This window comes from Asparagus officinalis, chromosome 1 (genome assembly GCF_001876935.1).
Source record: "Asparagus officinalis chromosome 1, Aspof.V1, whole genome shotgun sequence".
NCBI classification, from domain to species: domain Eukaryota; kingdom Viridiplantae; phylum Streptophyta; class Magnoliopsida; order Asparagales; family Asparagaceae; genus Asparagus; species Asparagus officinalis.
The window spans coordinates 14,432,171-14,446,854 of NC_033794.1; the positions used below are offsets into that span (position 1 = coordinate 14,432,171).

Here is a 14,684-nt window from a genome sequence, read left to right on the forward strand (position 1 = left end):
ACCATTTAGGAACATCGACTTCATTTTTCACTCTGTATAAATCAAGAAGATTTATAAGATCAAATTTGGCTGTGTTTGAAGCTTGAGAAATGCTTCTCTTTAAAAGAGGATGTCAGTGCCATATATTATTGTGGAAGTGCCCTTGACTACGAATAGATACATTAGTGGATAAGGCAAGACTGTATATAGATGGATATAGACTTGATAGGGTATTATTGTCAATCCATTTGTCCTCCCAAAATCTGATATTTGTACCAAATCCTAGGTACCATGATATATGATGTATGAAGGCTTCTTTGTTGAAAATGATATCATTCCAAACCTTAGAGTTCTGGCCATTACAATTAGATAATTGCAGAGAAAAGACTTTTCTGACATATAATTGATAAAGAAAAGCACCTATGAAAGAATCTCTGTCAAAACATTTCCATAACCACTTAGATAAAAGAGAGATATTAAAGAGTTTTAGATCTTTCACTCCCAAACCGCCTTCTGATTTACTCAAACATACCCTTTTCCAATTGACTAAACATTTGAAGGGTTTAGATTGATTGTTACCTGTCCATAGAAAACTTTTCCTAATTCTATCCACTTCTTTGATCAACCAGCCTGGTAACTTATGAAAGGGCATATAATACAAGGGAATTGTGGAAAGAACAGAGTTTAACAGAATGAGTCTACCACCAAAAGATAAACAATTCCTCTTCCATGTAGCCAGTTTTCTATTCAAATTATCCAGCAAGGGTTGCCAGTCAGATTTAGCTAGTTTTCCTCCCTTACGAGATAAACTCATATATTTGATAGGAAGTTTAGCAAGATTGCAATTGAGGGATGATGCTAGATAAGAACCTCTATTTTCCAGATTTCCAAAATATATAAGGGATGACTTATAGTAGTTGATGGCCAGACCAGAAATATCTTCAAAAATGTATAAAATAGCCTTTAGAACAGAAATGTCTTTGTATGTACTCTTCACGAAAACTAGAGTATCATCTGCAAATTGTAAGCTTCTAATATGGTTGAGAGGTTCCTTAATATGCATGCTAGATAGAACACCCTCATCCACATTGCACATAATCATTTTACTCAAAACATCAGCTGTAATGTTAAATAATAAAGGAGATAAGGGATCTCCTTGTTTAAGACCTCTATGACACTTAAAAGATTTGGAAGGAGATCCATTAATAAGAACTGCGCAATTGGATGAAGAGATAATGGAAGAGATCCAGGAGCACCATTTATCACCAAACCCTCTAGCCTTTAACAAATTAATAAGGAAATTCCAACTTATAGAATCAAAGGCTTTAGCAAAATCAATCTTAAACAAAGCCACCTCTTTTTTCTTTTTAGAACAGAAATGAATCATTTCATTAGCTATTAAAACAGAATCAAGAGTTTATTTTCCTTCTTGGAAAGCAGACTGAGTGGGAGCAACCAGATCCTTCATGAGAGGTGCTAATCTATTGGCTAAAATTTTCGTGAAGATTTTGAAAATGCAATTAATCAAACTGATAGGTCTGTAATCTCTGACACTGGAGCTTGCTATTGTTTTTGGAATGAGAGTAATAAAAACTTTATTAACTCTCTGTAGTGATGAAGGATTCTGACCAAAGAAATTCATAAGATCAACAAGATCACTTTTGATTAACTCCCAGAAGGATTGGTAAAAAAGTAAAGAAAATCCATCCGGTCCTGGTGCCTTGTTTGGATTCATGCTAAAGATAGCATGTTTAATTTCTGATTCAGAGAAGGTATCCTCAAGAGATGAAAGATTAGGAAGTTGGACAGAGTATAAGCACTCCCAATTAACAGTCATGTTACTGTTGTTAACTTGACCAAAAAGATGTGAGTAATAGTCATGGAAAGCTTTGGAGATTTCTCCATGTTCATAGATCTCTGAGCCCAAGTGATTAATACTTACTATATGATTGTATTTCTTATGAATAGAAGCTGTTCTGTGAAAGAAAGAAGTATTAGCATCCCCTTCTTTTAGCCAATGTATACGAGACCTTTGTGACCAATAGGCTTCTGCTTCTTGGATGATAGATGTGTAACAAGATTGAAGTTGTTTCCTTTCATTCAATTCATCTGAACTCAAGCCATACTACTGCATCAGAAACTAATAAAGCATGTTGCGCTAAACAATGCGCAGCTCTATTACAAGTAAGTTTAACATGTCTAAGATTCACAAAAAATAAACTCCTCAACAATCTTCTTTACGTCTTCAATCAAAGTACAAAAGCTGGTCAAACAAGGACTTGCGTTCTGGATGGCCGAGATAACGATCAAAGCATTACTTTCAATAAGAATTCGACGAATTCCTTGACAAAAAGTAGCCTTCAAGAACCCCCTACAGCTTTCATTGTTGTCAGATTAGATTATAATGCTCTTTTAAAAGCACCCGCTGCAATACTGAACAGCTAGTATCTCGAACCACCACGCTCATACGTCAAAATCCTAAAATTTGCACTTTAATATCTTATGCTATGCTAAGATTTCTTAGAATTTTCTCCTATGCCACTCACAGAAGTAGAAGATTTTGGCCCTATATGTTCGTTAATTTTAATGCCAAACATATCGTAATTCTATTTTGGCTAAATTACAAGAGTGACCTATAATGACATATCTTTTTTTTACCATTTTGACTTATAAATTGACACCGGTGACAAGTCAAAACCATTAGACATTTCTAATCGTGGGCGACAAAGTTGCAACGATTAGACATTTCTAGCCGCTGACATAAAAAATGACATAGTTGCAATGATTAGACATTTCTAATCATCGACTACAAGTCTTAAGCAATTAATAGTTTTTGTATATATATATACCCCTCAAATCTTCCATATTTTTAAATCTACCCCTAAATTCTGAAATCTGAAAATAAATAAATAAATAAAACCTCCCTCCCACCATCTCCTCCCTCCTCCTTCCTTCCTGTCATATTCTCTGTTCTCTTCTCCTCTCGATCCTAACCTCCCCTCCTTTCTTCTGCTATCTCTCCCCTCACTCTTAACTCCTCTTTTTCCTCTTTTCTTTGACTCTATCTCTTCACAATTTCTCCCATCTGCTCCCTCCTCCACTTCATGTAGATGTTTAATGTTTAGTCTGGGAGAGGAAGATAAGGAGGATGTAGGGTCTGATTTTGCTTATGTAAACCAAGTGTAGGATCGTGACCCTTAAGAATAGAGTATGCTTTTATAAAAATCTGCGGAAGCTTTACACTTAAACACTAGATTGTGAGTTTGTAAAGTAGATTATAAATTACAAAGAAAGAATGACAATCTCAGAAAGTGAACATCACAAACAGTGAGTTTGTAAAGTAGATTATAAATTACAAAGAAAGAATGACAATCTCAGAAAGTGAACATCACAAACACAAGCATGTAAATTACAAAGAAAGAATGACAATCTCAGAAAGTGAACATCACAAACACAAGCATGTATACTGGTTTCACCTCCCCGGTGTATATCCAGTCCCCAAGCAAATCTCGCTTGAGAGTTTCCACTATGATTTTGAAATCTTACAAAATCAATAGCAAACCTGACCAGTTTGCAAGACCATGCAAATTGCAAACCCAATTGATAACACTATGCCAATTATAAACCGACATCTAGATCAATAGATCAACCCCTCTCATAAACCGAGAGAACATTTCTTTGAAGTAATGTACAATTCCAATCCTATAAGCCTTAATGTGGATGTGAACGTATAACAGTGGCTTATCAATCTTTTTAATTCTTTGAATATTGCCTAAACAAGCTCTAAGAATGATAGGAACAAAGGCAATATAAGAAACTCTTTTTTATGGAAAAACAGATCGAAAAACTAAAAATTTAGAGAGTTAATTTACACAATATGTGAATCTTACAAGTGTAAAACTTAGTGCTTGTTTTCTGATGTTTAAACTTATTTGTAGCCTCTGAAATGATATAATTTTAAACCCAATTAACGTCCACAAAATGGTTATAAACAGTCACTTATTCAAAACCTGAAATCTGAAAAACTGCATCTGGAGTCAACTACAATCATAGTAGTCGACTACACTAAGTCTAAACAGACTCTGTGAAGTCAGAAATTTACTTAGTAGTCGACTATAAGGCATAGTAGTCGACTACACTGTAAACTCACAGATTTTAGAATTTTTTTTAGTATTTTGACTGTAACTTTCTTATCTGACATCGGAATGAGGTGATTTAAGATTTGTTGGAAAGATGTTGAAGAGACATACAACTTTGGTATTTTGAGTTTTTCCAGATTCGAACTGCTATGGAGCATAAATAAAATGTTTTAAGACTCATTTAATATCTATAAACTTTAATGGTTAACATATGGGATTTCTATTGTTAACCAATATACTAAGCATGTGTTAGTGTGTTCTAACACTATGTGTGTGCATGTGTGTGAGTGATCAAGGCTTGTACAAATTTCTAAACAAAGAAAATATAAAATTATATTTTGACAATAAAGTATATCTTCTTCTTTACTTCTTTTTGCCTTGAACTCATCTATGTATTGTGTATCTCTTTAAATATAATTGTTGATATAGCTCTGATACTGCAAAACAAATGCTAGCACATAATACACACAACATATAATATTTGTTATCATCAAAATAAACTAATCTTGGGGTCAAGATTCCTAATAGAGGAGGCTTGATTTGTGGAGGAAGAGAGAGAAAAGTTGGGTTTTTGTGAAATATTAGAATATTGGGGATATATAAATATGGGGGATATATAAATATGGGAGATTTGAAGGGTATATGAAAAAAATCTTTAATTTTGCCATAAAAACTTGCTGCCGGCGATCAGAAATGCCTAATTATCACAAATTTGTCACTTTTCATGCTAAAGTGTCACCGACATCAATTTATAAGCCAAAATGGTAAAAAGATGTCATCTTATAGGCCAATATGATAATTTAGTCAATTTATTAATTTTTATTGGATTCAACCAATTTATTATAAGTCTTCCATAATTATATTTTAAAATAGAATTATAATAAGTTTAAAAGTAAATTCAGCAAATTTTAAGGGCTAAAAAGTTCTAAAAAATAAGCTCACGCATTTTACATGAGAAGATTCTAGGCAAAATTCTCACATTGGCATAGCATACGACATTAAAATCTAACTTATAGAAGCTTCAGAGTGTATGTACTTCCAAAAGCAAGATAGGGTATTTAAATGCAAGATAGGGAAACTATAGGTATTTAAGTGCTAATTAGCCTTTCTTATGGAGCCAAAAATCCTGCTCCGTGATCATCCTTGCCTTGCCGATCGTTACGATGGCCTCCCTCTTCCAAAAATAGGAAACTAAGTCCAAAAAATCTGTGGAAGATTTCAAGAGTAATAAGAGAAATATAAAGAGATCGACAATAATTAAATATATTCATTTCAATAGATTTCAAAACTATGAAACTCCAACGATCTTATCACTAAAGTAACATTTTATATTATGTTTTCTTTTGTGATGAGAGGGTACATCATCTTCTTTAGATTGCTAACGTAATAGTGGGAGATGAATTTTGATAATATTAAGTATCGTATGCTAAAATATATATTAAATATCTTTATTTATTTTAAAGTTGAATATTTAAACGTTAGATTAATTATGTTGTTATTAGAGAAATTTTTTAATTAATGCTCTTTACACTTTGAAGATGCCTAAAAATATGAAATTTTAATTAATTACAGTATAATAAATAATTTGAAAGATTTGAATAATTATTGTTAAGTTTTAAAATTTAAATAACAATTTAATAAAATTAAATAAGTAGTAACATTAAAGAAATCGTCAAAAGGATACGTAATATGCGTAAAAGCGAACAATAATGGCTACATAATATGCGGAAAAAAATTAAAAGTAAAATTTATGTAATATGCATTAACCATAACACTAAGTCGTGCATCACACGGGCTAAATACTAGTAAGATATTAAGGGGGGTTATTCATTGGGACATTTTGGGGATAATGAGATAATTTTGGGGATTCTATTCCATAGTGTTATTCATTGGGACAATGGAACAAGGATATTACCTTTCTGTGTTATTGATTTTTTAGAACACTAGTGAGACAATTTCACCACTTGGGATAAAATTATCCTACTCATATATAAAATTTTTATCCCAATAGTAAAAATTTACCTCATCCTCCATATTGGAACAATTTTGTTCCACTTTGAAGGTAATTGTGATAATTTTTAAACCTTTTTGTATTATTTAACTAATACATGCTAATTATATTATAAATATGTGACATGATATGTAAAATATAAAATAATAATACATTCAATATATTATATTATATTATATTATATTATATTATCATGCAATAAAAATTAAATATTATTATTGTGACGCCTTTGGTTTCACACAATACTATAGTCTAAGGTGAATCCAAGAATGTCAAACATGCTATGCACCAACACCGTGTAACAACATGTTTCACCATTACAGTTACTATCTCTCTAGTGGAATCAAACAATAGTAGTAGTTACAGAACAGGCAAAAGAATATGATAGTAGTACAATGAACAAGATAAATACAAAAGATATATCCAAATAATCAAATAATCATCATCAGGGCCAATAGAATGAATTAATTCTGAAACTAGAACAAACGTAATACGTCTCAATACAAAGAGTCAAATGAAATACTACTAAGGCAATCAGCCTTTACAAAATGAAACACAAACTCTAATGTTTGAAAATAAGCATCTACCGTGGAGCTCTAAAATAAACTACTAATATAATATAAAAGATGGAAGCTAATATGCATCTCCATTAACCTGCGACTCTTCGTGCGTCTGACTCATCGCCTGAAAGGAGGGAAAACAATGAGCGTCAATGCGCTAGAGAGATCATCTCCACCGTCCCCAGTGGGAAGGGGTAGGAGTGTATAAGAAAATACAAGTTAGTACATATAGATATAAAATCATCTACTCTGAACTAAGTAGTAATTGGTATTTAGAAACCCACAACATGAGAACTAGTACATCGAGCGATATAATCCAAACAAGGAAACCCTCATGTATATACCATGCCTCAAATTGTGAATCGCTACATACCAATTCTAAACCTATGAATGAAAAACAATATACATAAAAGAAATGCTACAAATCCAAACCTCAACCATGATAAGCTATGTCAAAACTTAGACTACCCTCAAGTAGTTGGCACGATCATAAGAAATATCATCCAACATAATCATCTCCATAGAACATGTCATATATGCCAAATCTCAAAAAAAATCATACCCTACTCTCGGATAACTAACATGGAGGATTAGTGCAAACTGTATAAATCTTGACATGAAATAACGATACTATTGTAAGGCCATCACAATATATTGTGTTTACCACCTTACTCAATCGCTCTGCGGAGATAGGTAAATCACCCTATTCCTTAATGATGCATAACAAATGATTGTCTACCGGAGTATAGGCATACTAGCCAAATCCGGGACATACGATCACCCTAGAGTGTGGTCCATCCGCGGTCTCACTGCGGTATCCTAATCAACTCTAAGTGTAGTCCATCCGCAGCCTCATTGCGGTATCCCGACTAACCCACTAAGCATCCACAACTATCATGAAATGCAATATGCATGTCAAATTCTAATATGATTAACACAACATATATTACGTACATTAACGGCTCGTGCAAACGCAACTCAAACGTGTGTCATCGTGTCCACGCATGTGTCTCGATGTGCGGACTCAAACCATCATGTTCACGATCATCTCATGTATTAAGTAAATCAACAAAACAACACATAACAACACAATCGATCAAAGTAACTCTTCGATTAATTGATCAAACGTGCAAAACATGCACATGTGAAAACTGGGCTGGTCGGTCGACCGGTGCCTCAGCGTCGGTCGACCGGCCAGAGGCAGAACTTCAAATTCTACCAGATTGATTCGAGTGTCAAGGGTTTGCTTCTATCTCATAAAATTGAAATATTTCAGATAACACAAATATAAAATTTTGTTTAATGTAATTAGGGTTCACTTTGCTACATCAAACATAATTATTATATCTAGTTGAATAATTACAACACTAACATGTTCGTGTTTGTCAAAATCATCATGAAAACAATTAAATCTTGACAAAAACTCAGATTTAAATTAATTTCAGATCTGAAATACAAATCCAAGAACTCGTTTATAACTTTTTAAAACAAAAAGATTGAATCTTTGTATCATATATTTTAAAAGAACTATCTTTATACTTAAACTAGGTTTTAAGGCCCAATTAAACCAAATATAACTCATTAAAAATTAATTAAAAACATGGATGGGATTGGAAGAGATGAAACTCGTCTGAAATCTCTGCTGCAAAGATACAAAAGTGCAAACAAGTCGTTTCCCCTTACCACACGTTGATGATCTCGCCCTCGTGTCGGTATTTTGCTTCACAAAGCTCTCAAAACTCACAAAAATTTGATCTAGGGTTTTTGAGGGGAGAGAGTGACTGCTAGGGTTCAAAAATATGATAGAAAAAGATAATTTTCGTGAAAAACATAGTTATTTATAGAGGCAAACCCGAAACAAACTCGTTTGACCCAATTCAGGAAACCTAGTCTGACTGGGAAAACGGTCTTCGTATTTTGGCTGTAACTTTCCCGTCTGACCTCGGAATGAGGTGATTTAAGATGCGTTGGAAAACTATGTAAGAGACTTACAACTTTTATCTTTTAAGTTTTTCCAAATTCGAACTTCATCGGTGTGTAATGCACATATACTCTTAACTGGTCGTTTTTTCAGATTTCAATTGCATCAATGTATAATGCATATATACTCTTAATTGGTCTCAAATCAATTACTATCATGCTCCATCATTATTTATTGATATTTATCATAATAAAACACATTTATCACTATTAATCACATTATTTTCAAATTTTACGGGGTTTTACAATTATAGTTTAATTTATGTAAATAATTCATTTTATGATATTTATTATATAATATTATGCAATATCACATACGATATTACATAATAGTACAACATATTTATTATTATATTTTAATAACATATATTATAATATAATATATTATATTAATTATAATTGATATTTTATTATAGTAATTATATTATAGTGTATTAGATTAAACCAATATAATAATATAATATAATATAATATAATATATCACATTAAAATTAATAAATATGTTAGTATATTACATTTAATTATAAAATACTAAGATATTAATATCAAATCATGTTATATGATTATATATATTTATATTTATATAATATAGATAGATATATATTGTACTAAATTAAAAATTTTAGATATTTTTTATATATCATAGTAATTATCATATAATATTATCTATATTTTACTGATAATATAGTATTTAAAATGATATTATATTAAAAAAAATATGATAATAGTTTTGCGGTAAATTTTAACCTATGACTCTATTCTAATATAGTTAATTGAGATATTATATTAATACATTGTTTATATATATATATCAATTATTATTATATATGACATACTATTATAATATAATATAATACTATTAGTTTGAAATAATTATAATATATTAAACTATAACCTGATACCTTTTAATATAATGTTATTTAATTATCTTGTATAAATATATATATAATATATATATATATATATATATATATATATATATATATATATATTATATATATAATATATTAAAAATATTACATTAAGTAAAAAAAATATTATAATATTTTATACAGTACATTATATCTTACGATACTCTAGTAATATATTAATTAAATAATTATATTTAAAGTATTATTATAAATATTGTTTATATATTATATCAATTATTATATAATTAGCATACTAATATAATACAAATAATATAATAATGAAATATTAATTAGTAATTATAGTATAACATATTATATTTTTGTATAAATAAAATAATGTATTATATTAAATATTTATTATTAAAATATTATATTAAATATATTGATTTTATAATATATTAATTATTATATAGTATAGCATGCTAATATAATATAATATAATATAATAATTAATAATATTAATCAGTAATTATTGTGCAACATAGTATATTTTAATTAAAGTAAAATAATGTTTATATTATAATAATATACTAAGTAATATACTAAACTAATTGGATAAGTTAATTTAAAAGTAATTAATAGATAAAATTATATTTTAATAAGATGTCACATCATTAATTATCCTACTTGAATTGTTAAATCAAAGGCTCAAATTGTCCCATTATCCCAATTATCCCACTTTACCACATTCAAAGTATCCCATATAGATAAAAATTATTCCATTGAAACAATCTTCCCACTTGACCTCAATTTGTCCCAACCAATAATCTCGCTACTGTGCAACTTTTAGAAGCTTCAGGGTGTATGTACATCCAAAAGCAAGATAGGGTATTTAAGTGCAAGATAGGGAAACTATAGGTATTTAAGTGCCAATTAGCCTTTCTTATGGAGCCAAAAATTCTGCTCCGTTCTCATCCTCGCCAATCGTTAGAATGGCCTCCCTCTTCTTCTCCCCTACTGGCCCTTCCCATCTCACCCCTCACTTTCTCCAAAATCCCCATCATATCCCCTCCCTCCTCCTTTCTTTTAAACCCCCTCGAACTAAAAAATCCCAAGCCCTAACAATTTGCTCCGCTCTCACCGAATCCAATTCCCCCAAATCCCTCGACGACGATGAAGGCGACATTCTCCCTCTTCTTCAAGAGCTCGCCGTAATCTCATTGTTCAAATATTGTTTCATGTGGAATTTTTAGGGTTAGGGTTTTGATTGGGGATTATTGTTGCAGGAGAGCTTCGATCTTCCTTCGGATTACTTTGGGAAGCTGCCGAGGGATCTGAGGCTAGATGTAAGCTTATTGAGCTGAATGCAGGTTCAAAGATTGATTCTTGGTTATTTATTTGATTATTTTCTTTTGAGTGAAGCTAAATGATGCGGCTTTTGATCTGGCCAACGGAGCTGTGATTGATGAGGTCAGTTTCCTCAATTTTTTATTTCAGTTCAGAATTTGGCCATTCTATGAATCTACTGTAAACCCTAAGGCAGCGTCTGGTTCTTGATGGGATCGGGCCGGGTGGCGGGTTTGTGTTGGGAAAATTAAGCATAAAAACAGATCCAAAGTTGTACAGAACAAACCATACTGGAATGAAAGAAAAGAGCGAAATGTTAGGAACATCGTATTAAAACACTTCAAGTTTGAATTACTTTATAGAAGTGCCAAATCACCCTCTTAACAGAGGACTGGCCTTGAAGAATGCCCCACCTATGGTAGCGTTGGCCCTGCACAGTACTTTCGAGGATGAGACGGCTGCAGTCCAAGAAGCTCTCTCTCCTTGTGAACACGACGACTACTTTTTCAGTTTGTCGGACCGCACACCCGGACAGCGCACCCGAGCCTGNAGCCTGCACGCACGAGCCCGCTCACACGAGCCCACGCACACGAACCCGCACACACGGTCCCGCACACACGGTCCCGCACGCACGTCGCGCTCACACGTGTCCGCTCGCTTGCTAGCATGCTCGCTTATATACCAACACAAGTGTATAATACTAACACATTTGTTATACCATATATAACACGTGTTAATTTGAACCAACTAAAATGCATTCAATTAGTCAATGTGGGACTAAAACTTACATACTACTTATTAAACATATTTTAATTTTTATCTATGGAATCCAATCATTAAATGATATCTTTCCATAAAAGCCCTCTAAGATTTATTTATTTCAACAGTTTGAATACAAAACAAGGTATGTGAGGGAAATGATTGTAGTAATCCGAAAGGGAGGGAATGGAAAGGGAGGGAATGTTATAGAACTAATGTGTCTGGATATAGAGAACTAGACAAAGAGAGGGGTGTACTATGATTTGTTATTGTTTAGAATAGGAATAGGAAGGGAGGGAACTACATGACAAATATGACTTAAATTTTAAGAAAGATCTTTTAAAACTTAATCCCTTCCCTCCCAATCCTTCCACTTTTGGAGGGTTATGAAAATAAAGAAATTTGCTTCTTTGTAATCCTCCTAACCCTTCCCCTTACATTTACTAAAAAAAAAACTCAATACCCCCTCCCAATCCATGCACTTTTTGAGGGTTAGGAAATGAGAAAGTTTCCTTCTTTTTAACGCTCCTAAGTCCTAAATATTCTCCTCACTTACTAAAAAATGTAAACAAACACAAATTTTGGATGATTAGCATTGTAACCTTCTCAACTCTTCTCCCCTCGTAATAAATAACTATCCAAATTCATCCTAAGACTTGACTTGGGGCTGTGAAGCAGACAATCCACCTTAAATTAAGGTGGGCTATCATAGCTTTTTATTTTTACTTCGCTACCATGCACAAACCGTCCCATGTGTTTGTTATGTGACCTCCTAATGAGGCCGAACCCACACAACAATTTCCCTCTCCTGACTATTTGGAGAGGTCAATCCTTGTTAGTTTTACACAGAGATCAAACTTATCAATCCCTGTTAGTTTTACGCAGAGATCAAACTTATCCCTGGGAACGGTCTTCGTCATCATATTGGCAGGATTCTTGTTAGTATGAATCTTCTGCAATAGCATCTGCTTCTCCTCATCCATTACTGCTCGTAAACAGTGATATTCATCTGCAAACAGATGTTGGATGCATGATAACCTTGAAGGACATGCAGCAAATTCCTAATTTGCACCTCAATCTCATATCTAGGCTTGCTTTAGACCAGCTCGACAACGAAAACTACTTTGGCAATAGAAGATGGAAAGTCACCAAAGGATCTTTGGTAGTTCCCAAAGGGAAATCGTCCGGCACACTATACCGAACTCAAGCAAAGGTGTACGGTGATAGCCTTAACACGGTAGAAGACAACTCTTTTCCAAATCTCTAGCACAAAAGGATAGGTCACATGAGCAAGAAGGGCTTACAAATTTCAGCATGGAAGAGACTAATTTCCTTGGCCAAATGTATTGCTCTATACCCATATAATAATTATTTATTTAGCAAATAACATCAAGTTTCATTCAGTAAATCTTCCCAAAGAAAATCTAACGTGTTAGATTTGGTTTATGCTGATGTTTGTAGTCCCATCGAAGAAAAGTCTCTCGGTGGCAATAAGTATTTTATCACTTTTATTAATAATATATACAGAAAATTATGGGTGCATAGCTTGAAAACAAAAGACCAGGTGTTTGAATTTTCAGAAGTTTCATGCTATGATGGAGAGAGAGACCGGGAAGCCTTTGAAGTGTCTCCGCACGGACAATAGAGGTAGGTACACATCCAAGGAGTTTAAAGGCTACTGCTCAAGACATGATATACGGCAAAAACTATACCAAGTACTCTTCAACACAACGGTGTGGCAGAAAGGATGAATCACACCATCATGGAGAGAGTCCGAAGCATGCTAAAGATGGTAAACTTTCAAGGCATTTTGGGGAGAAGCAGTTCACACAACATGCTACTTGATCAACCGATCTTCATCAGCTCCTTTGTCATTCAATACTTCAGAGAGAGTATGGACAAATAAAAATGTTTCTTACTCTCATTTGAAGGTAAAGCTTTTGCACATATTCCAAAGAAGCAGAGGTCGAAGCTTGATGACAAGACGATTACACGCATCTTCATTGGCTATGGATATGAAAATTTTGGGTACAGACTATGAAATCCTATAAGGAAGAAGGTTATCAGAAGCAGAGATGTGGTCTTTCATGAAGGTCAAACAATCGACAAAAAGTCAGATGGTGAGGTTGATGGAGATTCTAACCCCATGACTGTTCCTTCCCCACTAAAGGAAGTTACGATAGGGGGAGATGCACACGATCACGTGCAATGCATGCCAAAGATGGACAACACTGATGGTGTCGGTGATAATAGAGAAGCCGGCGAAGATGAAGATCCGACTCCTCAAGAAGACGAAGGACCTCAGCTCACAAGGTCCGAGAGAGTCCATCAACCATCTATAAGGTATCCCTCTACTGAATACATTTTAGTTACTAACGATGGGGAACCTGAGTGTTTTTAGGAGGCTCAATCTCATAGAGACAAGGATTGTTGGATCCAGGCAATGCAAGAAGAGATGAATTCCTTGCATAAGAAGGATACCTATGAGTTGGTGAGACTTCCTAAGGGTAAAAGAGCGTTGCAGAATAAATAGGTCTTCAAACTAAAGAAAGACGGAGAAAAAACACTGAAGTACAAAGCATGGTTCGTCGTCAAAGGTTTTTGACGGAAGAAAGGAGTTGATTTTGACGAGATTTTCTCTCCAGTTGTGAAGATGACGTCTATGAGGATGGTGCAACCAGAGGGATTCAAGATAAATATATATCAGGTTATCCTAATGCTCCTAAATGGAAATGTAAGATGATACTTAGGAACTTTTCACCTCGATCATGAACAAAGATATGAGATTTAAAAAAATTTCGGATAAAACCTAGATATATATACAATATATTTTTTACTGATTATGTCACCAGATCACAGTCCCTTTACCCATCACCTGAAGCATTCTTTTTGCAATATTACAAGACTCAATAGGAGAAATGTTTGTGTGTTGTCTCAATCAATAATCAATAAAAATAACTAATAGCTAATGCATGCTGATAATGAATTAAGAGCCGTTTTGCCTTCTGACTTTGAGATACGGATACTCTTAGTGGAATTAATTAAACTTTTTTTTCCA

General features: G+C 33.1%; 1 protein-coding gene across 1 annotated transcript in view; it reads left to right on the forward strand.

Moving 5' to 3' along the window:
* Positions 10,482-14,684, forward strand: part of LOC109851105 — an 8,031-nt gene continuing 3,828 nt past the window's right edge. The window contains exons 1-3 of the mRNA XM_020421210.1: positions 10,482-10,731; positions 10,807-10,866; positions 10,943-10,990. Coding sequence (XP_020276799.1) covers positions 10,513-10,731; positions 10,807-10,866; positions 10,943-10,990 — 327 coding nt within the window. The 5' untranslated portion in view covers positions 10,482-10,512. The remainder of the gene's footprint in view (positions 10,732-10,806; positions 10,867-10,942; positions 10,991-14,684) is intronic.